Raw genomic sequence first — 25398 nt, 5'->3', positions numbered from 1 at the left:
TTGGGGGCCTCACCTCATACTGCTCTCATTATATTGTCTGGGTTTCAGTAACTTGTGTTTAAAAAAATTTTTTTTTAATGTTTATTACTTATTTTTGAGGGAGGGGAGGGGCAGAGAGAGAGGGAGACACAGGATTCAAAGCAGGCTTCTTCTGGCTCCCAGCTGTCAGGACAGAGCCCAACATGGTACTCGATCCCATGAACCATTTAAACCATGATCTTATCATGATCACAACCTGAGCCAGAGTCAGATGCCCAACCAACTTAGCCACCCAGGCTCCCCAGTAACTTGTGTTTTAAAAGCTACAGGATATGGGGCGCCTGGGTGGCTCGGTAGGTTAAGTGTCTGACTTCTGTTCAGGTCATGATCTCACAGTTCATGGGTTCGAGCCCTGCGTCTGGCTGTGTGCTGACTGCTCAGAGCCTGGAGCCTGCTTTGAGTTCTGTGTCTCCTTCTGTCTCTGCCCTTCTCTCTCTGCTCCTTCCCTGCTCATGCTCTGTCTCTCTCACTCCCTCAAAACTAAACATTAAAAATATCTTAAAAAAGAAAAAAGCTACAGGATATGATCACAAAATGTATATGTGGTATTCTGAATGGAATTCTAGAGCAGAAGTCCATTAGGGGAAAACTAAGGAAATCTGAACAGAGCATGGTTATTGTGTCAGTGACAAATGTACCATACATACATATATAAGATGTTAAAGGTAGAGGAGACTGTATACAGGGTATATGGGAACTCTCTGTTTATCTTTGCAATAATTCTGTAAATGTAGAACTCATCTAAAAAAGTTTTTATTAAATGTTTATTTATTTTTGAGATAGAGAACATGAGTGGGGGAGGGAGGGAGGGAGAGAGAGAGAGAGAGAGAGAAAAAGAGGATGAATCCCAGACAGGCCCTGCAGGGGGCTCAAAACCCATGAGCTGTGAGATCACGACCTGATCCAAAACCAAGAGTCAGACACTTAACCGACTGAGCCACCCAGGCATCCCGCAACTTTTGCATTTTTGAATAAGTGATTAGTGTGGATACTCTGTATCATGCCTTAGAGTTGACAGAGTGCTTTTTTCTCTTTCCATTCTCACAAGGATCTTTTGAGGTTTGTATTGTCTGTTTTACAGGTAAGTTAAGGTGCTCATAAATGGCAAATCCTAGATCTAAATTTCAGACCTCTAACCTTGATTTCTGTGCTTTTTTGCCACAGGAGAATTTAGAATACATTTTACGTTAGAGTGGTAGCTTTAAGTTTGTTGAAAATTACCACTATTTTGCTGTATATTACTGGTTTGTTTAAAAAAATCAGTTTTGTATACATTAACATATAATAATATTTAACAGTAGAAGTGGACTATAGATACATGCAACTACATGGATGAATCTCAAAAGCATTGTTCTAAGTGAAATAAGCCAGATGTAGAAGGCTACATACAGTATGATTCGTGGGTTCTTTTCTTTCACCACTTTGTTTCCTTTAGTGAACAGTGATTAATGTGATGGTCTGTATCAAGCTTTATAGTTTAAGTACTTTTTCACATTTTCTCTTTCCATTTTCACAAGGATGTCTCAAAGTTTGAGTATAGTTGATGCACAATGTTACATTAGGTTCAGGTGTACAACATAGTGTTTTGAAAAGTTATATGTTATACTCTGCTCACCCACAAGTGTAGCTACCATCTGTCACCATACAACACTATTACTGTAGCATTGACTATATTCGTCGTGCTTTGCCTTTTAATTCCATGACCTATTCATTCCATAATTAGAAGCTTGTATCTCCCAGTCCCCTTCACCCATTTTGCCCATCCCCCTCCACTCCTCCTCCCTTCCCAGGATCTCTTAAGGTTTCCATTCTTTCCTATTTTACACATGGATGTACCACAGTTAGTCTAGGGTTTCATTAGTTGATAGGCCTTTTTTTTTTAAATTTTTTAAATGCTTATTTATTTTTGAGAGAGAGCGAGAGCAAGAGACAGAGTGTGAATGGAGGTGGGGCAGAGAGAGAAGGACACAACAGGATCTGAAGCAGGCTCCAAACTCACGAACTGTGAGATCATGACCTAGGCTGAAGTCAGGTGCTTAACCGACTGAGCCACCCAGGTGCCCCATTTGATAGGCCTTTGAGTTTCCAGTTTCTGGCACTTTATGAATAAAGCTGTTATGAATGTTGATGTAAGGCCTTTGTATGGACTTATGGTTTCACTTTTCTTGGGTAAATACCTAGAGGTATTGAAAAGGAATGGCTAGATCATATGGTAAATGTATACTTTATGAGAAACTGACAAAATGTTTTCCAGAGTGTCTACCATTTTGCATTCCCATTAGCAGTGAATGAAAATTCCAGTTGCTAGTATTCTTACCATGCAAGATATCCTTTATATATACTTAAAGTCATTGTAGTATAGGAGAAAGTAGTATTTGGTGCTTTAAATTTGTATTATTAGAGGGTTTTTTAACAGGTTTATTGAGGTATAATTGCTGTCTAATAAACTGCATATATTTTAAATGTGTAACTTAATGAGTTTTGATGTATGTGTATATGTGTGTGTGTGTATATATATATATATGTGTATGTATATATATAACCTGTGAAACCATCACCACTATAAAGAACATGTTAATCTCCTCCCCACCCCCACCCCTAAATTTTCTTGAGCTCAGGATAGTTCATTCCCTTGTTCTCTGGTCAATATTGATTTGTTTTCTGGGGCTTTAGATTCATTTCCATTTTCTAGAATTTTATGTAGACGGACCCATATAGTATGCAGTCTTTCTTGTCTGGATTTTTTTTCACTCAGCAAAATTATTGTGAGATCCAGTTTGTTGTGTGTATTAGTAGTTGGTTCCTTTTTGTTGCTAAGTGATATCCCATTGTGTGGATATACCACAATTTATCCATTCACCATTTTTTTTTAATGTTTGTTTATTTTTGAGGGGACAGAGTGCGAGTGGGAGATGGGCAGAGAGAGAGAGGAAGTCACAGAATTTGAAGCAGGCTCCAGGCTCTGAGCTGTCAGCACAGAGCCGGATGCAGGGCTCGAACCCGCAAACTGCGAGATCATGACCTGTGCCAAAGTCCAGCTGACTGAGCCACCCAGGCGCCCCTATCCATTCACCTCTTGATGGACATTTGGATTGTTTCCAGTTTGGGGCTGTTACAAATAAAGCTGCTGTGAACATTTACACACAGGTCTTTGTGTGGACACCTGCTTTCATTTCTCTTGGGTAAATACCTAGCAGTAGAATCCCTGAGTCATATGGTAGATATATATTTAAATTTTTAAGAACCTCTCAGACTATTTCCAAATTTTACCATTTTACAGGTCCACCAGCAGTGTTGAGTTCTGGTTGCTCCACATTCCAGAAAACAGTGATATATGGTCAGTCTTTTAAATATTAGTCATTCTAATAAATGTGTAGTATTATTTCTTTGTGACTTTAATTTGCATTTCCCTAATAACCAAAGATGTTGGGCATCTTCTCATGGACTTATTTACCATCTGTAGATCCTCTTTGGATAAGTATATCTTCTACCTATTTTTTATTGGGTTGTCTTTTTTTTGTTTATTTATTTTGAGAGAGTTGGGGGACAGAGGGTGAGAGTGAGTGTGTGTGGGAGGGACAGAGAGAGAGAGAGAGAGAGAGAGAGAGAGAGAGAGAGAGAGAATCCCAAGCAAGCTCCACACTGTCAGCGCAGAGCGTGATGTGGGGCTCAAACCTGTGAACTGTGAGATTATGATCTGAGCTGAGATCAAGAGTTGGACACCTAACCTCCTGAGCCACCCAGGCACTCAGAGTTTTTATTGGGTTGTCTTATTGACTTGAATAGTTCTGTATATATTTAAATGTGAGTCCTTTCTTGGAGATAAGTTTGTATGTATGTTCATGAGGGATGTTAGGTCTTTAGTTTTTCTTACAATGTCTTTGTCTGGTTTTGGTATGAGGATAATGTTGACCTGATAGAATGAATTGGGATGTTTTTTCTCTGTTGCAATTTTCTTCAAAAGGTTTGTGTAGAATTGGTATTATCTTCCTTATATTTTTGGTAAAATTCTCTAGTGAAGCCATCTGGGCTAGGACTTTGTGGGAAGATTTTTAAAGAGATGTCAATTTATTTAACAGATACAGGGCTTTTTAGGTTATCGAGCTTTGGCAATTTGTCTTTCAGGAAATTTGGTTCATCTAAGTTGTTGGATTTATTGGGTTAAAGTTGTTCATAGTATTATCTTACTTTTGATGCCTTGAAAGCTGTAGTTGTGTTCCCTGTCTGAATGCCTGATATTGGTAATTCATGGTTTTCCCCCTTGTGTTCTGGATCAATTTGACTAGAGGGTTGTTAGTACTACTGATCTTTAAGAACCAGCTTCTGATTTCATCTAACACTTTTCTGTTTTCTCTCTCAGTGATTTCTGCTCTGATCTTTATCATGTGATATCTTCTGCCTATTTGCTGTTTAATTTGCTTGATGTTCATCTTGTAGTTTCTCAGAGGGGAAGTGTACATTGATTTGAGACTTTTTTCGTTTCTAATATGGCCATTTAGTGCTATAAATTTTCTCTGAGCACTACTTTAGCTGCATCCCAAAAGTTTTGAGATGTCATGTTTTCATTTTTATTCAGTTTAGATTTCCTGTTTGATTTCTTCTTTGACTTCTGAGTTATTTAGAAGTGTGTTGTTTAGATTCCAACAACAAATTTGCAGCTAAGTTTTTGTTAATTTATAACTCAATTCATTTGTTAGAGAATATACTTAGTATGATTTTAGTCCTTTGAAATTTATTGAGATTTGTTTCATGGCCCAGGAACAATTTGTTTCAGGCTGCAGAAAATCTTTGTTTATAGGAAACTACTGAACTGCCTGCACTGTTTTTAGTATTTCCATTAGCACTGTGTGTCGGATTCAGTTGTTGGTAGACTTATCAGCATTTTGTATTGTCTTTAATTTTTGAAAATAACTTTATTGTGGTTGGTGTGTAGTAATAATCTTGTTTTGGTTTAATTTGCATGTTTGGATTTTCAATGTTTTGTAAAATAATTTAAATCTGAATAAAAATTAAGAATCATAGTGTGCTTTCTTTTTTCAATCTGAGGGATTGGTAGTAGTAATAATTCATCATTTGTATGCCACATAAGTGCTACTTTCAGTTTTCTAAAAGTTTGAATGTGTTTTTGCCTTTTAAAATTTACTTTGAAAGCGTATCTGTAAAAGCTATGTGAGGATTTTAGTGACTTTTGTGGTTTGGGGGTAGGCAGGTGTAAGGTGATTTAAACTGTATTCTGCAATGACTATTGTGGTAATATATACACAGTAGTATTTTATGTATGTACCACATTTTGTTTAGGCATTTATCTGTCCACAGACATTTGGTTTTTCTTTCCATCTTTTGGCTATTGTGATTAGTGCTGTTGTTAACATGGGTGTACATATATGTTTACAAGTCCCTGCTTTTGGATATATACCCAGAAGTGGAATTGCTGTATGTTTTAAAAAACCACCATACTGTTTACCCCAGTGCTGCTACTGTTTTGCACTTCTACGAGCAGTGCAAAGAATTGCAATTTCTCCACATCCTCACCAGCACTTGTTATTTTGGGGTTTTTTTGGTTGTTGTGGTTTGATTTCCATTTCCCTAATGATTAGTGATGTTGAGCATCTTTCCATGTTCTTTTTTTTTTTTTTTTTTTTAAACATTTGTTTTTGAGAGACAGAGACAGAGTGTTAGCTGGGGAGGGGCAGAGGGAGAGGGAGACACAGAATCTGAAGTAGGCTCCAGGCTCAGAGCTGTCAGTGCAGGGCCTGATGTGGGCCTTGAAATCATAAACTGTGAGATCATGACCTGAGTTGAAGTTGGGAGCTTAACCCACTACGCCACCCAGGCGCCCCCATCTTTCCTTGTTATTGGCCACTTGTGTTCTCTTCTTTGGAAAAATATCTATTCAAGTCCTTTGCCAACAATGGCTCTTATCATGATGTTAATTTGGAGTAGGTTGGTATAATGTAAGCATTAAACAGAATAGTTTTTTCTTTTTTGAAAAGTTACTGAGGTCTGACTAGAGCTTTGCAATGGCCAGATGTTAATAATCACTATTCTTGTATTTGCCTTTGTTTTGTAGATTGTATATTTTTTTAAAGCACAGGATTTGGTAAACATTTGAAAGTAGTTGAATGTAAATAGTCATTTCAAAGATTTTAAGAGGGTAATGTGTATAGTTTTGGAGGAATATCTGAATGGGTTGGGGGAGAGGGTGGTTAATACCGAGGTAACCAATAGAATTGTGAAGTGAATGAAGTTTTTCTTCTAGAGCAAATTATTAGAGGATTAGAAATCCTATTAAACTTTATAAAGACCAAGGTTATGATTTTCTTTTCTTTTTTTAAGTTTATTTTGAGAGAAAGCGAGAGAGTGAGGGAGAGTGAACAAGGGAGGAGCAGAGAGAGGGAGAAAGAGAACCTGAAGCAGGCTCTGTGCTGTCAGCACAGAGCCCAACTTGTGGCTGGATCTCACAAACCACGAGATCATGACCTGAGTAGAAAGTAAGAGTTGGACACTTAAACTGACTGAGCCACCCTGGTGCCCTGATATTCTTATTAATATATGACAACTTGTGTAATGATATGGACTGAGATCATGAGCATGGATGCTTCCCCAAAGGAAAATCAAGGTGTTGTTACTATAAGGGGGGACAGGTTTGATGCCACCAAGGCAAGATCAAATTTATGTGACCTGTAAAAAAAGGTTACTTTCTTTTTTTTAAATTAAAAATGGTTATTATAGAAATTTCTTAATAAGAAATTAAAATATGGGACTCAGGTGTTGAGGGTATAGAAGGAAGAATCCATTGTTTGGAGTGCATTCAGAAAGAAGTAATAAGAAAGCTGAAAAATACAGAAGCAGAATTGATTATTGTAGAAGGGTGGTTTTAAAGGTTAACATGGAGCCAGTATCCATATAGGTAGCTTATGAAATAGAATCTGAAGGAAAAGGAAGTTAACCTGTTGGCTCAAGAAAATTTTTTGATCCTTAGACTTTTTACTAGGTCTGAGTTTGTTTGTTTTTTTTAACCTTATAGGCTGTCTTCTGGTGTGTGCAAATGGATCTGAAAGGATTAAATTCTAGTTTAATCCTTTTTGGTTTGAAAGGGCTTGATCAGGATGGTTTACTGAAGTACTGAGTGTGTGAAATTTTTAATACAGTAGGCTCCTCACTTTCTGCTCTGTCATATATCAGCTGGATCAGTATTTACTCTCCACGTATAAGAGATTATTTTAGAATGATTTTGAACCCTACTGCCTCTTAAGTAATTGTAATTTATATTTTGTTGAGAAAAACAGGCACTGTGATTCTCCATAAATGCAGTGTGTAAAAGTAAAGAATTACAGAAATGTGAGTTTTTATTTAAATTATTCAAATGTGGGGCAGCATAATGTAAGATTTTTTTTTATTTTTATTTTTGAGAGAGAGCTCCATGAGTGGGGGAGGGGCAGAGAGAGAGGGAGACAGAGGATCCAAAGCAGGCTCTGTGCTGACAGCAGAGAGCCCAATGTGGGGCTCGAACTCAACGAACTGTGAGATCATGACCTGACATGAATTTGGACACTTAACCTACTGAGCCACCCAGGCCCCCCCTAAGATATTTTAATATGAATATGAAATGTGCGCCATATCACTTTGAATTATAGTTTAAGAAGACAGTAGTTTAATAATAAGCATTAAAAAAATGGTAAGCATTTAAATCTAAGGACTAGATAGTCCTTAAAAAAAAGTGAATATAGTCCTTAAAATCCAGAGGGGGAAGGGTCACTATGGCACTACAAGGAGCTTGGGGCTCATCTTGTATATTTTCTGCCCCAGTCCTTGAATCAGTCATCTCTCCAAAGAGCCTTCTTTCCTTTATTTGGAGAATGGTATTAGAAACCATATCTGGATGTTAGGTGTACTTGTTGCTGTTAGGTATCATTTTTACTGACAGCAAAATGTGTATACTAAGCAATATATAGATACATATCTGTAGTATTTCTTTATAAAATCACCTTTATTTTTGTTGTTATTGTTCTGTTTATTTATTTTTGTTATTTTAGTTTATTTATTCTCATATTAGCTAACATAACAGTGTAGTCTTGGCTTCAGGAGTAGATTCCAGCGATTCATCACTTACATACAACACCCAGTGCTCATCCCAACAAGTGTCCTCCTTAATGCCCCTCACCCATTTTCTCCACCCCCATCAACCCTCAGTTTGTTCTCTGTATTTAAGAGTCTCTTACGGTTTGCCTCCCTCTCTGTTTTTATCTTACTTTTCCTACCTGTCCTCTACGATCATCTGTTAAGTTTCACATATGAGTGAAATCATATGATATTGATTGATTTATTTTGCTTAGCATAATACCCTCCAGTTCCATCCACATTGCTGCAAATGGTAAGGTTTCGTTCTTTTTTTTTATCACCAAGTAGTATTCCATTGTATGTATAAACCGCATCTTCTTTATCCATTCATCAGTTGATGGACTTTTGGGCTCTTTCCATAATTTGGCTATTGTTGATAGCACTGCTATAAACATTGGGGTTCATGAGCCCCATTGAATCAGCATTTTTGTATCCTTTGGATAAATTTCTAGCGTGGTTGCTGGGTTGTAGGTTAATACTATTTTTAATTTTGTGAGGAACCTCTACACTGTGTGGCTACACCAGTTTGCATTCCCACCAACAGTGCAAGAGGGTTCCCCTTTCTCCACATCCTTGCCAACATCTGTTGTTTCTTGAGTTGTTAATTTTAGCCATTTGATGGATGTGAGGTATCTCAGTGTGGTTTTGATCTCTGTTTCCCTGATGATGAGTGATGTTGAGCATCTTTTCATGTGTCTGTTTGCCATCTGGATGTCTTCTTTGGAAAAGTGTCTATTCGTGTTTTCTGTCCATTACAGAATCACCTTTGTTATTTTATCTGTAGTAAGCTAAAAATGAGTTCGTATTGATGTTTCCAAATTTAATCCATGGATAATTCTAATCTTTTCCCCATGATTATAAATTTCCACTCCATCACTGAGAAACCTGGTTCCTATCATCCATATTCCATTTAATTAATTATTTCGTTACAATACACAAATATGGCTGTATCAGAATTTTTGACTTGTACCCCCGTGGGATGTGTTTTTTATCAAGCTAGAATACAGTATTTATGTTCAATTCCTTTGCCTATATTCTTACAAACTTCACTTATTTTCAAAATAAGTTAGATCAGCATCCTCTTCCACCCTCCATCCATTCAGTGAGGTTGTTCCATGCATTTGTCATACTATTAGACTATCTTGTCTTAATCTGCTTTCCTGGGAAATCCTGGCATTCCCCCAACTGCCTAAATGAATTTTTAAAATTTGCATACATTAAAGTTCATTATTTGTGTTATAAAGATTAATGGCTTTTGACGTGTACATTGTCTTACACCCACCATTACAGTATCATACAAAATAGTTTTATTGACCTAAAAGAATCCCCTGTGCTTCGCTTGTGGAACCCTCCGTCTCCTCCTCCCGTCCCTGGCAATTACTGTCTGTATGGTTTTGACTTTCCCAGAACGTGATATAATTGAAGTCATTCAGTGTGTAGCATTTTCAGACTGGCCTCTTTTGCTTTGCCAAATATATTTAAGATTAGTTTGTATCTTTTCTTAGCTTGATACCTTATTTTTATCACTGAAGAATATTCCATTGTGTGGATGTCTCACACATAGTTGGTTTATCCTTTGTCCTATTGAAGGATTTCTTTGTTGCTTCCGGGTTTTGGCAGTGATACATAAAGCTGCTGTAAACATTTGCCTGCAGGACTTTTTGTGGACATAAGGTTTCAACTTATTTGGGTAAATACCTTGGAGTGTGATTGCTAGATCGTATGGCAAGACTATGTTTAGCTTTGTAAGAAACTGCTAAGCTGTCTTCAAAGTAGCTGAACCATTTTGCATTCCTACCAGCAGTGAGTGAAAGTTCCTGTTGCTCTACATCCTCACTAGCTCTTGTGTTGTCAGCTTTTTTTGGATTGTAGCTATTGTAAGAGGTGTGCTGTGGTGTCTTGTTTTAATTTGTAATTCCCTAATGGCATGATGAGCACTTTTTCATGTGCTTATTTGTCATTTGTCTGGTTTTTTTCATGATTTGTCTTTTCAGATTCTTTTTCCATTTAAAATGTTAGGTTCTTTTTATTGACTTTTAAGAATTCTTTGTATATTTTGGACACTAGTCCTTAATCAGGTATGTATTTTGAAAATATTTTCTCCTTGTGTGTGGTTTGTGTTTTCATTCTTTTCGCAGTGTCTGCCACAAAGGAGTTCTTAATTTTAATAAACTCCTATTTTTTTTCTTTCATGGATTGTATATTTGGTTGTATAACTAAAACTCATTGTAAACCCCAATATCATATTTCTTCCCTTTTAAATTAGAGTATTTTCTCCATTCTTGGAACAATCCAAGAAGTTATTACGTCCACCCTTATTTCTGACTAAGACTTTATGGCACGAATCATTCTAAAATACCCTATGCAAATGTAATTTTTAGTAAAAAATGCTTGCTTCCTCAAATGCTTTGTTGTTTCCTCATTTTTGTTTCAGATTTAAATCTCAGTTTTTAAATTTCTTTTACTACTCTGTTTGTGTTCTCTCCTGCTTTCCAGTTACCCAAATATTTCCTGTATCCTTCTTCTGTCCCTGTTTTTGCTATTTCTTCATGGCCAATGTAGTTGATAATATTAATCACTATATTTTTCTTCTCTTCTTTAGGCCTAAAGAAATGTCTTACATCCTACACGTTTTTATTATTAGAAAACAGGTGTCATGCATTGTGAAAAACTCTAAGTGCCTGATAAGTGGCCTATGATTTTTTGTTGTGCAAGTGTACAATTTAAAAAATTATTTGCTGGTATAATTCTTTATGCTAGAACTTAATGCTGGAATTGTTCTTAACTATTTTATTGTGCTCATTATGTTTAACTGATTTCTTCAGTAGAGGCCCGTTTACGAATTGTTCATTGTATTTATTTTTAATTTTTTAGGGGGATTATTCATTTTAAACAAGTACTTTTAAAACTATGTGGAGGGCTTCATGTCAAAAAAAGTGGCCTAAATTGTACTTTTTAAGTTGGTTAATATTTACTTATATTTTTAAATGTTTCTTTTTTTTTTTAATTTTTTTAAATGTTTATTTGTTTCTGAGACAGAGAGACAGAGCATGAGTGGGGGAGGGGCAGAGAGAGAGGGAGACACAGGAGCTGTCAGCACAGAGCCCGACGCAGGGCTTGAACTCACAAACCATAAGATCATGACCTGAGTGGAAGTAGGACGCTTAACCGACTGAGCCACTCAGGCGCCCCTGGTTTCTTTTTTTTTTTTATGTTTGTTTCTTTTTGATAGAATGAGAGAGAGACAGAGCGTGTGCAGAGGAGGGGCAGGGAGAGGGAGACACACTTTGAATCAGAAGTGGGCTCCAGGCTCTGAGCTGTCAGCACACAGCCTGACGTGGGGCTCAAACTCATGAACCGTGAGATCATGACATGAGCCAAAGTCAGATGCTTAACCGACTGAGCCACCCAGGTGCTCCAAAGTTGGTTAATATTTATGCACGTGAGGCTATATTAATATTTTGTTGCTCATGGCATTACAATTGCTATACTCATTGTACATATATGTATTAGATTTAAATTGTAGACTCATCCCCCTAAAATTATAGACTCATTAATTATGGATGCATTTACTGTATTTCTCTTAAGATTGTGTTCATTTGTTTACTTTTTTGATATACCTAGTAAAGATACCATGCTGAGAGATGTAGTTGATTAAAACAGATGTCCTGGGGGAGGAAGATAACATGTGCTGAGCTGTGTAATTTGCCGTGGGAAAGAAAATGAGGGGGGAAAAAAAGGCAGACAGAAAGGAGGAGGCTATTAGATTTTAAAATAGCATGGTAGAAAGTTCTGAAGCTGACGTGGAAGAAGAGAAGTAAAAGATGTAAGGAGTTGTGTATATCTGTTCTTGTTGAAACATGAGTTAGAAAACTGGTAAGAGTCATGGAAAGCCTACATGGGTGGTGTTGAAACTGCCGAGTAAAGCAGTGGTTGGTACTGGGTCAGTAGATACGCAAAAACTTTATATATATTGGTGGTTGGGTACTTAGTTTTAAGGTGTGTGTGTGATGAGTGTGGATGGGGGAGTGTGGTGATGAGTACAGAATGTATTTCAGTTCGAGGAGAGCTGTGCTCAGAGCATTATAGTTGGATGAGTAAGATTCTAATCAAAATACTTGAGAGGATAAAATAGCAGGATAAACAGTGCTTAACCTATCTAAAGAGAAGAATCCACAAGTTTGGAGAGTAGAGAAAAAGATAAATGTTTGTTTTAATATAGCTTATGTTTTTAAATAAAATTAGGCAATATAATATACTTGCAGATAATTTTCACTTAGATCTCAGTTTGTAGAGCTACCCCATAATTATTTTAATTTTCTCTGAATCCATAACTTAAAATAAGGCTTTCCTCTTTTTTATTTTATGTAACTTTTCCTAGACCTTGGGTTGTGATACATAATTCCTGCTGTGTGACTTTCTAGAGGTTTATAATTTTAATAGTCTCTCTTAGGGGCTTCCCAGTTTCATTCCCCACCTCACCACCCCAGTATTATAACTAGAAAACTATGTCAGCTCCATTTCCCCTATTCTTATCCCATGTGTCTACTCCTGTTCATGTTGTCTGCCTTGATATCCAATTTCTTTTTCTATGTAGAAGTCTTTTGGCTACTTCTCCATCTTCTTTGTCCTCCCAGTCTCATTTTTTTTTTTAAACTTTAGATTGCATGTCTCATGTTGAACATAGTGAACTGACTACTTCACCTTTCTCTCTGACTTCTCCTTCATATTTATCTTTGTAGTCACAGGGCAGGGTGTAGTCATAAAGCCTGGCAGTGAAAGGGACTGAGCATGGATTGGCTTTTAACCTATTGTTGGTCCCCACTGCCCAGCCTCTCTCCTACTAGCATGACATACAGTTTTCTTGTTATTCTTCATACTTTCCTTTTCTTCATTGCTGTGGATAAATACCTGACTGCTTATGGTATGTATGAGCTTAGAGGTGTTGCTTATGTTACTTTATTACTTCCTGGAAAGCAAAAGCAAAAAAAAAAAAGATCACCTGAGGAGAAGTATTTCAGTGTGGAATTTTAAAAAGTTGTAGTGAAAAACTTTTATGTAGGTAAAAGGATTAAAGCACATACTAATGTCCTGGTAACGCATGAAAGTAAAGGCTGAACATTTGGAAGGTTAGACTTTCTATTTACCGCTATTGGAAAGACCATGCAGATCTGGTGGGGCTCAGGTGGGATAGAGATAGAAAGTAGATTTTGCATGTTGTAAGTTTTAGGTACCTACTAAAATACCAAGTGTATTTTGTTGTTGTGGTCCAATAATCTCTTTTGATCTAGAAGACTCTTCCTCCCTTATTCATTTTTCCATGAAATTGTATTTCTTGAAGAGTTCAGGTCTGTTATCTAATAGAATGTCTTATACTTTGGAATTAATTGTTTCTTAACAATTAACAAGATTTAACATGTTTTTGACAAGAATACACCTTAGGCAACATTGTGTACATCACATTAGGAGGCATATATCATCAAGGTTGTCCCACTGTCGGTGTTACTGCATTTGATCACTTGGTTAAGCTCATGACTGCCAGATTTCTCTGTTGTAAAGGTGTATTCGTCTATTTATAATTAGTAAGTAATCTGTGGGGAAACATGTTAGGACTCCCAATAGCTTGGAGTGTTTGTTGTCATTCTCTTTATCCATTCAGTACAATAAACTTGAAAACCAGTTCTGTCATTTTAACAATTTTACAAAGGCTGCTTTCATATTATTAAAAATTTTAAAAGATATTTGTTAGAATAAAAAATAAGGGGCAGAAATGAAATTGAAACCATGTGAAAGTGAAGTAGGAGGGGCAGTGGTGAAGCATACCTTGTATTTGTCCACGTTTGGAGGGTGGTGCGGAACAGTCTTGAGATACAAAATTGTACTGTTTCATAGAGCTGTTATAAAAATATGAGCAACGCATCGCAGCTATTCTAAATCATGAACAATATTATTAGCCTTCTTAAAGCAATCCTGGTTAAAGTTAATGAACTTTATTATTTTTTTATAGGTTTAAATGAAATACTGGATATTTATTTCTTCCTTTAAGGTAAGTTTTTTATTTTTAATCTTTTTCAAAATATTATTAAATTTGTTATCCAAGTACTTTGTCCAGAAAGTAAAAGTTTTAGTTACTGAAGTTGTGTCACTAATTTATCATCTGGACTTATGGGCTTTATCTATTACAGAGAAGAAAAATGTCCTCAAGGAAATGATTGTTACTGTACATACAGCACCCAGTAATACTATGCCCAGCATTTGGGTGCTGAAGAGAATTGGTAGGTTATCATGGGACCTTAGGTTTACACATTTGTGGTGTATCTCAGTATTCAGAATTGCTTAGCTTTGCCTTAGGATCCTTGAGCCTTGGGTTAATACTAGTTTCCTAGGGCTGCAATAACAAAGTGCCACACACTGGGTGGCTTAAAACAATAGAAACTTATTCTCTCCCTGTTCTGGAGGCTAGATGTCCCAAATAAAGGCAGAGTTGTCCTCCATTTGTGAAGGCTTTAGCAAAGACTCTTTCTTTGCCTCTATCTTCTGGTAGCTGCTGGGTGTCCTTGGGGTTCCTTGCTTATAGCTGCTTCACTCCATTTTCTGCCTCTGACTTCACGTAGTTTTTCCTCTATGTGTTTCCTTTCTCTGCCTCCAGATCCCCCTCTCCTTATAAAAACACCAGTCATTGGATTTTGGTCCTACCCTAATGACATATAACCTCATCTTAAATTGATTACATCTGCAAAGATCCTATTTCCAAATAAGGTCACATTCATAGGTCCTGGGTTTATGACTTAAACATACCTTTTTTGGGGAACACAGTTCATCCTACAGCAGTTGGTACTTGAGTTGTAGTAATATCGAGATGCTATGATCACTTTGAAGCTTGAATACTGTATTCTGTGAAGTACTAAAGTATTTTGGAATTGATATAGAAATAAAAGTGAATCCCTAGATTTCTCAAGCCAAGTTAGAACTCATTCTGCAACAGACTTTGAGTGGTAGGGGGGTAAGAATTTTTAACATTTATAAATAAAAAGATCGGGAGCACCTGGACAGGCTCAGTCTGACTCGATTTTTGGCTCAGGTCATGATCCCAGAGTCATGGAATGGAGCCCCACTTCGGGTTTTGTGCTATGCATGGAGCCTGCTTAAGAGTCTTTCCCTCTCCCACCCCCTCCTCTCCCCCTTCCCACCCACCCTACCAGCTCCTGCTCTCTGTCTTTCAAAAAAAAAAAATTATAAGACTGGTTATTTATTTCCATTTGTGGGATTCAGCCTGACAAGGATTGTGGCCCTCCTGAGGTACAACATGGAAACAAAGTAAACTAGGAGTTTTGTTTTCTTCATGTGCGTACTTCGTCTGGAAATAACAGTGTTCTCCTTTTTATCCATTTATGTTAGACGAAACTCATATAATTGGATAATTTTTTAAAGCACATTAATACTCTTGACCATTTTAGAAAATAGTACAGGGTTACTGAAATTCAGTTCCAGCTTCAAAGAAGGACTTAGATAAGTGAACCTAGCTCAGTTCTTGGCTCTTGGTAAGTGCCTAAGATGTATTTGTTATTATTAGTGAGCCTTTCTAAGAAAGTGAAGGAGGTTTTAGGTAGTCATGAAAAGAAGGAAAATTCTCACCTCTTATTTATTATTATTTTTTTCTGTCTGGCTGGTTAGGATATTTACTGTTCCAGTAATTGGTTTGGTTTTGCTTATAAATGACTGGAAAATGTAGATTACAGTTAGAATGAATGTTTTTAATGTAGGAAAATACATATGATATTAGACACATGTTTACTTTTTGGAGGGTGAAGGTAATATTTTTTAAAACTTTTTATTTATTTTGAGAAGGAAAGAGTGCACTCCCATGTTAGCAGGGTAGGGGGCAGAGAGAGGGAGAGGGAGAGAATCCCAAGCAGGCTCTGTGCTGTCAGCACAGTCTGTCAGCTCATGAACCGTGAGATCATGACCCCAGCCGAAGTCAAGAGTCGAACGTGTAACCGACTGAGCCACCCAGGCGCCCTGGTAGTATTCTTTAAATACCTTGATTATATGATGCTTTTGGATAAATATTAAAAATCCAGGCTGTGTTAACTTTTTCTTTATTCTCTTCTTCCATTTAAATAAAAATAGCTGTATTAATCCAACAAGGCATAAAGCCATAATGTGGCATACCATCCTGTTTGAGAGGTGAACATTACTGAATAAAAATGGCTGACAGAAGTGGGAAGACTATTCCAGGACAAGTGTATATTGAAGTGGAATATGATTATGAATATGAAGCTAAGGACAGAAAGATCGTGATAAAACAAGGGGAACGATACATCTTGGTGAAAAAGACCAATGACGACTGGTGGCAAGTCAAACCAGATGAGAACTCCAAAGCATTTTATGTGCCAGCTCAGTATGTCAAGGAGGTCACCCGTAAAGCTCTCATGCCGCCTGTTAAACAGGCAGTTGGACTGCCAAATAATTCTATGAAAATGATACAGAGTCTCCATCTTCAGAGGTCAACAGAAAATGTGAACAAATTGCCTGAGCTTTCGAGCTTCGGAAAGCCATCATCGTCTGTTCAAGGAACAGGTCTTATTCGTGATGCCAATCAGAATTTTGGACCCAACTATAATCCATGTCAGACTGTGAACCTAAGCCTGGACCTGACCCATAATAATGGAAAGTTTAACAGTGATTCACATTCTCCTAAAGTTTCTGGCCAGAATAGGACGCGCTTATTTGGTCACTTTCCCGGCCCGGAGTTCTTGGACATAGAGAAAACTAGCTTCTCCCAGGAACAGTCTTGTGATTCAGCAGGAGAAGGCTCAGAAAGAGTACATCAGGATTCTGAATCTGGTGATGAACTTAGCAGCAGCTCCACTGAGCAGATAAGGGTAAGATGAAAAGTAGAATGATGGAGCACTTGTACTACCATAACAAAAATATTGCAGATTTTAATTAAAATCTTTGTAGGAGTTAGGCATTGTTCATTTTGCTTTGTTATTAGAATAGGTTCCATCCTGACTTAATGAGGTGGAGAATAGTGTAATAACTTGTAGAGTTCATAAAGGTTGGCCTTATGGTTTCCATAGTTCTCGTACCTTTGTGGGACTAGAGCTGCCTCAAGTGTGGAAAAGTTTTTTTTGGTCTTCTCTATTGATAATGCATAGGGTAGAAAGGATTTACTTACCCAGTGATATTTCTTTTACTAGACCAACTTTGTTTTCTAATTGTACTCATTTGGCTTATTTGTGATAAGTTTTCAGGTAATAGTGGGAATATGAGGAAAGGTGTCACTGGAATGTTAGCTGCTAACTCTTGTTCTTTAAAACTTGTTTATTAACCTCTAATATTTAAAAACTAGCTGACAAATCTTTGCCTTCATTCATGCACTTTGGTGTCTTAAGTGTTTAAATATACACACTTGTTTGCATGGAGCATTGGCCTGAAAAAGATTGTGTCAGTGATTTGATTTTTTTCCTCCTTATCCAACTTTATTTTGAGATTAGTTTATGCCAGTTTGTCAAGTAAAGTGAAATAAAATTAAAAGCAATTGCATGAAATCAAAACTTGAATGTATTTGGATAAGTCTAATTAAAAAAATTTTTTTAAATGTTTTATTTATTTTTGAGAGAGAGAGAGAGAGAGAGAGATGGAACGAGTGGGGGAGGGACAGAGCGAGAGGGAGACACAGAATCTGAAGCAGGCTTCAGGCTTCAAGCTGTCAGCACAGAGCTTGATGCAGGGCTTGAACCCATGAACTGGGAGATTATGACCTGAGCTGAAGTTGTTTGCTTAACTGACTGAGCCACCCAGGTACCCTGGAGAAGTCTAATTTTAAGTGAAATTGTAAATTGATAAATTTTTGGTCTAAAGCTCTGTTGTAAGATTTATTCATCAAGTTAAGTCAGTAATTGTGAGGCTGGTCTTAGATGTGGTCTGACTCTGATGGAACTAGTTTGTTCTTACTATAGCTTTTAATTTTTTTGTGACATTTTGAATGGAAAAGCGAAGATTCTCTAGAAAAATTTCTGATGTTTGAGATCAGGGCAGTTAACGAAGTAGCACTGCCAGTTTACCATCATGTGTCTTAGGAGGCTTCTATTTCTTTAGTCTTTATGTGATACTTTGACATAGGATATACAGTGTTTCCTGGAATTTTTCTGTTCATAGCTTCTTTTTGAACTAGCGGGACTTAGGAAAGATGCGTTTTCTATTACTGATAGCCATCACAGTTCACGGTATGTTTTATATTTATGTATCCCAGCAATCCTGTGTTCTCTTCATTATGGTCATCTTAAATTCACTGCATGGAAGTTCATGGCTCCTGACCTCTCCTGAGCCCTTAACACTGCTTGGAAATCCTGCTAAATTTCTCTGACAGGTCCTTTTCCTAACTGTTCATGACAAGTATTTCAAAACTTTATCATTTCTCTCATTCACCTGCTTTTCCCTGCTCTCTTAGGTCAAATAACTTTACCTTCTATTACCTTTTATTAGTCTGTAGCCTAAATAAAAGCTTTAGGATGGAAATGCTTCAGCTGTGGGAAGGATGTATTGCACAGCAGTTAATAGCACTGGCTTTAGATTTGGATCTGATTCCATACCACTTACCAGCCCTGCCATAATTGGGGCAAAGTGCTTAACCTCTGTGTCTCAGTTTCCTCATTTTGAAATGGGGATCACAGGGTTATTGAGGATTAAGTGGGCTACTATATCTAATATGCTTACAACTATGCTTTGCGTATAAGTACATTATGTATCTATTGCTATTTAATAAATTCCTCCCAAGTCTAGTGGCTTAAAACTGTAACATCTTCTCAGAGTTTCTGTGGTCCATAACTCAGAAGCCGGTTAAATGACTTTTTTTTTTTCAACGTTTATTTATTTTCTAGGACAGAGAGAGACAGAGCATGAATGGGGGAGGGGCAGAGAGACAGGGAGACACAGAATTGGAAACAGGCTCCAGGCTCTGAGCCATCGGCCCAGAGCCCGACGCGGGGCTCGAACTCACAGACCGCGAGATCGTGACGTAGCTGAAGTCGGACGCTTAACCGACTGCGCCACCCAGGCGCCCCTAAATGACTGGTTTTAAAGGCACAGGGTCTCATGAGGTTGTAGTCTTGTGAAGGCTTGGCTTGGGCTGGAGGAGCTGCCTCTAAAATGGTTCACTCACATGAAATTAGTTGGGCCTCTTCACAGGTGCTTTTGTTGTAGACCAGCTTTCCCTCAGAAGGAGCAGTCCAAGACAGAGCAAGGTAGAAGCTACATTGTCTTTTATGCCAGTCTTAGAAGTCATACACTGTCATTTCCTATTAATTACACATCTCACTTCTATTCTGTGTGGCAGGAGACCATAAAGGGTATGTGTATCAGGAGATGAGGATCATTGGGGTCCCTGTTGGGGCTGGCTAGCATAGTAAGTATTCAGTAAAATAGAGCTGTTGTTGTTATTTCTGTTATTTCCACCATCAAATCTATAGGTGCACCTGTGTCAGCAGTCCCCTTTCCCCTTGTGTGGCCCAAGCATTGTCTCTCTTCTCCCCTCCATAGCTGGTAAATATTATGCAGCATTGTGCTCATGTGGTTGATTATTTACCATGTTTTCTCCCTCATTTAAATCTCATGTTTTTCACATTTTAGTAAAGCACTTCAATAATACCTTCCCCTCTGAGTATCACTTTATCACCCTTTTCTTTTATTGACAACTCCCGGGAAGAGTTGTATGTATTTGCTTCTCTGCATTTTGTTGTTTCTCACTCACTCCTTAGCCTAGTAGGACTTCTAGCTCCACCATTCTACCTAAACTGCTTCTGCTAAAAGGTACTCAGGTAAATAAATTTACAGACAATTGAAAACATTCATACACAGCCAATGCCATCATCATGGTGAACAAGATTAATAATCATATGACAATTTAAAATAATCTTTTACTGAGGCAGAGCATACAATCAAGTGTGTAAATTGCAGCAGTCTTAAATGCACAGCTTGATGGATTTGACTTACGTGTACACCTCTGTAACCTTGAGCTGCTCCCCTGCCCCTCATGTGTCTGCTAGGAGATTGTCATTTTTCTGACTTATAGTGTCATTGGTCAATCTGCTTTAATTAAACTTTTCATTTTGAGATGCTTGTAGATTCATAAAAGCAGTTGTAAGACATAATACAGAGAGATTCCCTTGTGTCCTCTATCCAGTTGCAAAACTATACTGTCATATCACGATCAAGATATTGTCATTTGTTGGGCACCTGGGTGGCTCAGTTGGATGAGCGACTGACTTCGGCTCAGGTCATGATCTTGAAGTTTATGAGTTCCAGCTCCGCATCGGGCTCTGTGCTGATGGCTCAGAGCCTGGAGCCTACCTCAGATTCTGTGTCTCCCTCTCTCTGCCCCATCCCTGCTCATGCTCTGTCTCTCAAAAATGAATAAACGTTAAAAAAAAATTGTCATTTGTACAATCTAGATACTGAGCATTTCCATCACCACAAGGATCCTTTATATTGCCCTTTTATAATCACATCCTCTTTCCTCCCATCCCCATCCCTCCTTAACCCTGGTTACTACTAATTTGTTCTCCATCTTCATAATTTTGTCATTTCAAGAATATTATATAAATGGAATCATATGCTATATACCTTTTGAGGTTGGCTTTTTCATTCAGCGTAATTCTCTGGAGATTGATCCAGGTGACTGTATCAGTGTTTGCTGTTTTTGTTGTTGACAAGTATTCTGTGATATGGATGTACCACACTTTGTTTCACCATTAACCCATTGAAGAAAATCTAGGTTTCCAGTTTTCTGCTGTTGTAAACAAAGCTGCTATATATAAACATTTCTGCACAGGTTTTTGAGTGAACATAACTTTTTGTTTGTCTGGCATAAGTGCTCGTGAGTATTGCTAATGGTATGGTAGATGTGTGTTTAATTTTTTAAAGAGACTGCTAAACTGTTTCCCAGAGTGGCTGTACCATTTATATTCCTACCAGCAATATATGTGATCCAGTTTCTCTGCATGCTCACTAGCATTTGATGTTGCACTGTTTTTTTGTTTTTGTTTTTTTTTTAGCCATTCTGAAAGGTGTGTAATAATATCTTGTGATTATAATTTTCATTTCTTAACAACTAATGATGTTGAACATCTTTTCATATGCTCATTTGCCATCAATAGATCCTTTTAATTGAAATGTCCTTCATATCTTTTGCCCATTTTTTAATTGGACTGTTTGTTTTTGTACTCTTGAGTGTAGAGAGTTCTTTATATTGTCTAGATACTAGTCATTTGCCAGATACATGGTTTGCAAATATTTTCTCCCAGTCTATAGTTTGTCTTTTTATACTCTTAACAGCATAGCTAGTCAGGGTTCTCCAGAGGGTGTGTGTGTGTGTGTAAACTGCTTTTATATCTTTGTGAAAAATCAGTAGGCCATATTTGTATGGATCTATTTCTGGATCCTCTGTTGTGTTTCACTCATATATGTGTCTTTCCGTACTCTAATATCAGACATCCTTGATTTTTTTTAATATTTAATTTTATTTATTTTGAAAGAGGGTGAGTGGGGGAAGGGCAGAGAGGAAGAGAGAATCCCAAGCAGGCTCCACTCTGTCAGTGCAGAGCCCAATGTGGGGCTCAGACCCACAGAACTGCAAGATCATGACCCAAGTCGAAACCAAGAGTCAGATGCTTACCTGGCACCTCTCAGACATCGTTGATTACAGTAGCTATATAATATGACTTAAAATTGGTAGACTGATTCCTCCCAATTTGTTCTTCAAAATTGTTTTAGTTATTGTAGTAGGCTAAATGATATTCACCAGAGATATCAGATCCTAATCCCTGGAACATTTCTTTTTTAAGAAAAAGATCTTTATACAGATAAGATTAAGTTAAGGATTTTGAGATGAAGAAATTATCCTGGACCCTGCATGTAATCACAAATGTCCTTACAAGAGAAGAGCAGAGGGGGCATCGCACACAAAGAAGAAGGCTATGTGAAGATGGAGCACAGAGAGATTTGAAGATGCTGGCCTTGAAGACATGAGTGATGTGGCCACAAGCCAAGGAATACTGGCAGCCACCGGAAGTTGGAAGAGGCAAAGAAAGCATTGTTTACTAGAGACTCTGGAGGAAGTGCAGCCCTGCCAGTTCCTTGATTTCAGCCTGGTGATACTGATTTTGGACTTCTGGCCTCCACAACTGGCAAGGAATAAATTTTTGTTGTTTTAAGCCATTTTGTATTAAGTTCTTACGGCAGCCACAGGAAACTACTCAGCTATTCTAATTCCTTTGCTTTTCCTCATACATTTTAGAAGAGTCTGATCCATATCTATAAAACATCTTGCTGGGATTTTGATAGGAAGTGCATTAACTTCCATGTCATTTTGGAGAAGATGAACATTTTTACTATGTTGTGTCTTTAATCTGTGTATATTGTGTGTCTCTTTCCACTTACTTAGATCTGATTTGATTTTTTTTCATCAGCATTTTGTAGTTTTCAGTAAAAGTCCTGTATGTGTTTTGTTGTATTTACACGTAAGTATTTAAATTTTTTAGAGCAATTGTAAGTGATACTGGTTTTTAATTTTGGTATTCACGTATTCATTACTAGTATATAGAAATACAGTTGATTTATTTTTTTAAAGATTATATTTTTAAGTAATCTTTACACCAAATGTGGGGCTTGAACCTACAACCCTGAGGTGAAGAGTCGCATGCTCCACTGACAGTCACTCAGGTGCCCACGATTTGTTTTTATTCTTACTTTTGAACTTTTAAATTATAGACTTCTGATATACCCCACACCTAGTTTTCACTGTTGTTAACATATTAGTATGATTTGTCATAATTAATGAACTAATATTGATACATTATTAGCTAAAGTCCATACTTTTTTCAGGAGTTCTTCATTTTCTATTAATGTTCCTTTTTATCTCTTCCTGAATACCACATTACATTTAGTAGTTATGTGTCCTTAGGTTCTTCTTGGTTTTGATAGTTTTTCTGAGTTTCCTTGTTTATAATGACCTTGACAGTTTGGAGGAGTGTTGGTCAGGTGTTGTAGAATGACCCTATTTTGGAATTTGTCTCATGTTTTTCTCATGATTGGACTGTAGTTCTAGACTTTTGGGCAGGAAGACACAGAGGTAAAATGTCATTTTCATCACATCTTGTCAAGGGTAAATAACTACCAACATCATTTATCAGTGTTGATAGTGACCTTGATCACCTGATAGCTGTTATTGTCAGATTTTTCCACTGTGAAGTTACTCTTTTTCTCCCTCCCTTTCCATACCATGGTCTTTAGAAGGAAGTTGCTATAGTGGCCCATACATAAGAAGGGGAAGAATTATGCCCTACCTCTTTGAGTGTACAGTGTCTACATAAATTATTTGGAATTATTTTATATGAGAAATTTGTATGTTTTGCACCATTTATTCAGTTATTTATTTGTATCTGTATAGACTTACAGATTTTTTCTTTATACCTTGCATTATAATCAATACTACTATATTTTGTTCCTCAATTATTTCAGTTTTGGCCTTTGAGAACTCTTTCAGGTGTGTGTATGTGTGTTTTAGCCATTCCTTACTTGCTGGCACTTCAGGATGCTCCATGCTCATCCTCTGTATTTTATGCCCCAGCCCTAGAATCAGCCATTTCACCGTGGGGAGAATGGTATTAGAAACTGGAGAATGGTATTAGAAACCAAGTTCTGGGTGCTAGTGTGCTGATGCTACTAGGATGTCATGGCTTCTAGGCCCTCTGAGCTGACAGAGCAAGGAAATAAACATAGATATGCTAACTCATATATATACCCAATCTATAATTATTTCCATATGTAATCATCTGCATCTATGTTGAGCTAAACCTGGGTTCATATTGATGTCTTCCACTCTGTAATCTCTTCCTGCATGGATCATTGCTTATCTATAAACTTCCTCCCCAACATTGAGAAATGGGGCTTCCATTGTCCACTATCCATTTGCATAATTGTTTAATACAAGTATAAGTGTATAGGAGTATCAGAATTGTTAACTTGTATCCCTGTGGAAAGAACTTTATTAAATAGAATATAGTACTTCATATGCAGTTATTTTTTTTTTTACTTTATTTATTTTTAAAGTTTTTATTTATTTTTGAGAAAGAGCACAAGTCAGGGAGGGACAGAGAGAGGGAGAAAGAGAGAAAGAGAGCGAGCACGCCAAGCAGGCTCTGCTCTGCCAGCACAGAGCCCCACATGGGGCTCAAACTCATGAAACCGTGAGATCATGACCTGAGCAGAAACCAAGAGTCAGACGCTCAACTGACTGAGCCACCCAGGCGCTCCAGTTGTTTTTGTTTTTGTTTCCTAATGTTTGTTTATTTTGAGAGAAAGCAAGAGAGTAGGAGCTCACAAGCTGGGGAGTGGCAGCAAGAGAGAATCCCAAGTTGGTCCCATGCCCAGTGCGGAGCCCGTCATGGGGCTCGACCCCAGCCAGTATCAAGAGTTGGATAGCTAGCTCACTGAGCCACCCAAGCACCCCAAAATGCAGTTCTTTTTGATTTTAGTTTTACAGACTCATTTTCAAAGTTTCTTTGATCATCACCCTACCCACCCCCGCCCCCCCATTTTAATGAGGTTGCTGCATACATTTATAACATTTAAAAAAATCATATTCTGCTTTCTGTTTTGGGATTTCCCACCCCACCTTGAGTTCTCTCTCTATATATATCTACAAATACTTTCTCCTAGTCTGTAGCTTATCTTTTTATTTTCATAACAGTGACCTTCACAGAGTAGAATTTTTTAATTTTAATAAAGTGCAAAATTTAATTTTTTTTCTCCCAGACCGTGTTTTTACTGTTGTATCCAAAAACTCATTGCCAAATCTAAGATCATCTAGATTTTCTCTGTTTTCTAGAATATAGTTTTGCATTTTATGTTTACGTCTGTGACCCATTTTGAGTTAATTCTTGTGAAAGGTATAAAGTTTTTGTCTAGATTCTTTGTGTATATGTGTGTATATATGTATATATATATTATATATGTATATTATATGTGTATATATATATATATGATACATGTATATATATCTAGTTGTTCCCACTATGTACAGAAAGACTTTCCTTTCTCTGTTGAATTGCCTTTGTTCCTTTGTCAGTGGTCAGTTGACCATTTGTGTGTGATATATTTCTGGGCTGTTTTGTTCCATTGATCTCTGTGTCATTCTTTTGCCAATAACATGCTGTGTGGATTAGTGTAATTTTG

The 25398-nt window shown here is 37.3% G+C and overlaps 1 protein-coding gene across 4 annotated transcripts in view; it reads left to right on the top strand.

Annotated features, from left to right (window-relative positions):
• The window catches only part of ARHGAP12 (Rho GTPase activating protein 12), a 118846-nt gene that overhangs the window by 3238 nt on the left and 90210 nt on the right, over positions 1–25398 (top strand). For all 4 annotated transcript variants that reach the window (XM_053225485.1, XM_053225486.1, XM_027073756.2 and 1 more), the window contains exons 2-3: positions 14168–14206; positions 16291–17045. In XM_053225485.1, coding sequence (XP_053081460.1) covers positions 16368–17045 — 678 coding nt within the window. In that variant the 5' untranslated portion in view covers positions 14168–14206; positions 16291–16367. The remainder of the gene's footprint in view (positions 1–14167; positions 14207–16290; positions 17046–25398) is intronic.

Source organism: Acinonyx jubatus, chromosome B4 (genome assembly GCF_027475565.1).
Source record: "Acinonyx jubatus isolate Ajub_Pintada_27869175 chromosome B4, VMU_Ajub_asm_v1.0, whole genome shotgun sequence".
Taxonomy (NCBI): domain Eukaryota; kingdom Metazoa; phylum Chordata; class Mammalia; order Carnivora; family Felidae; genus Acinonyx; species Acinonyx jubatus.
The sequence above is the reverse complement of the archived record's forward strand: the minus strand, read 5'-3'. Positions and strand labels throughout refer to the sequence as shown.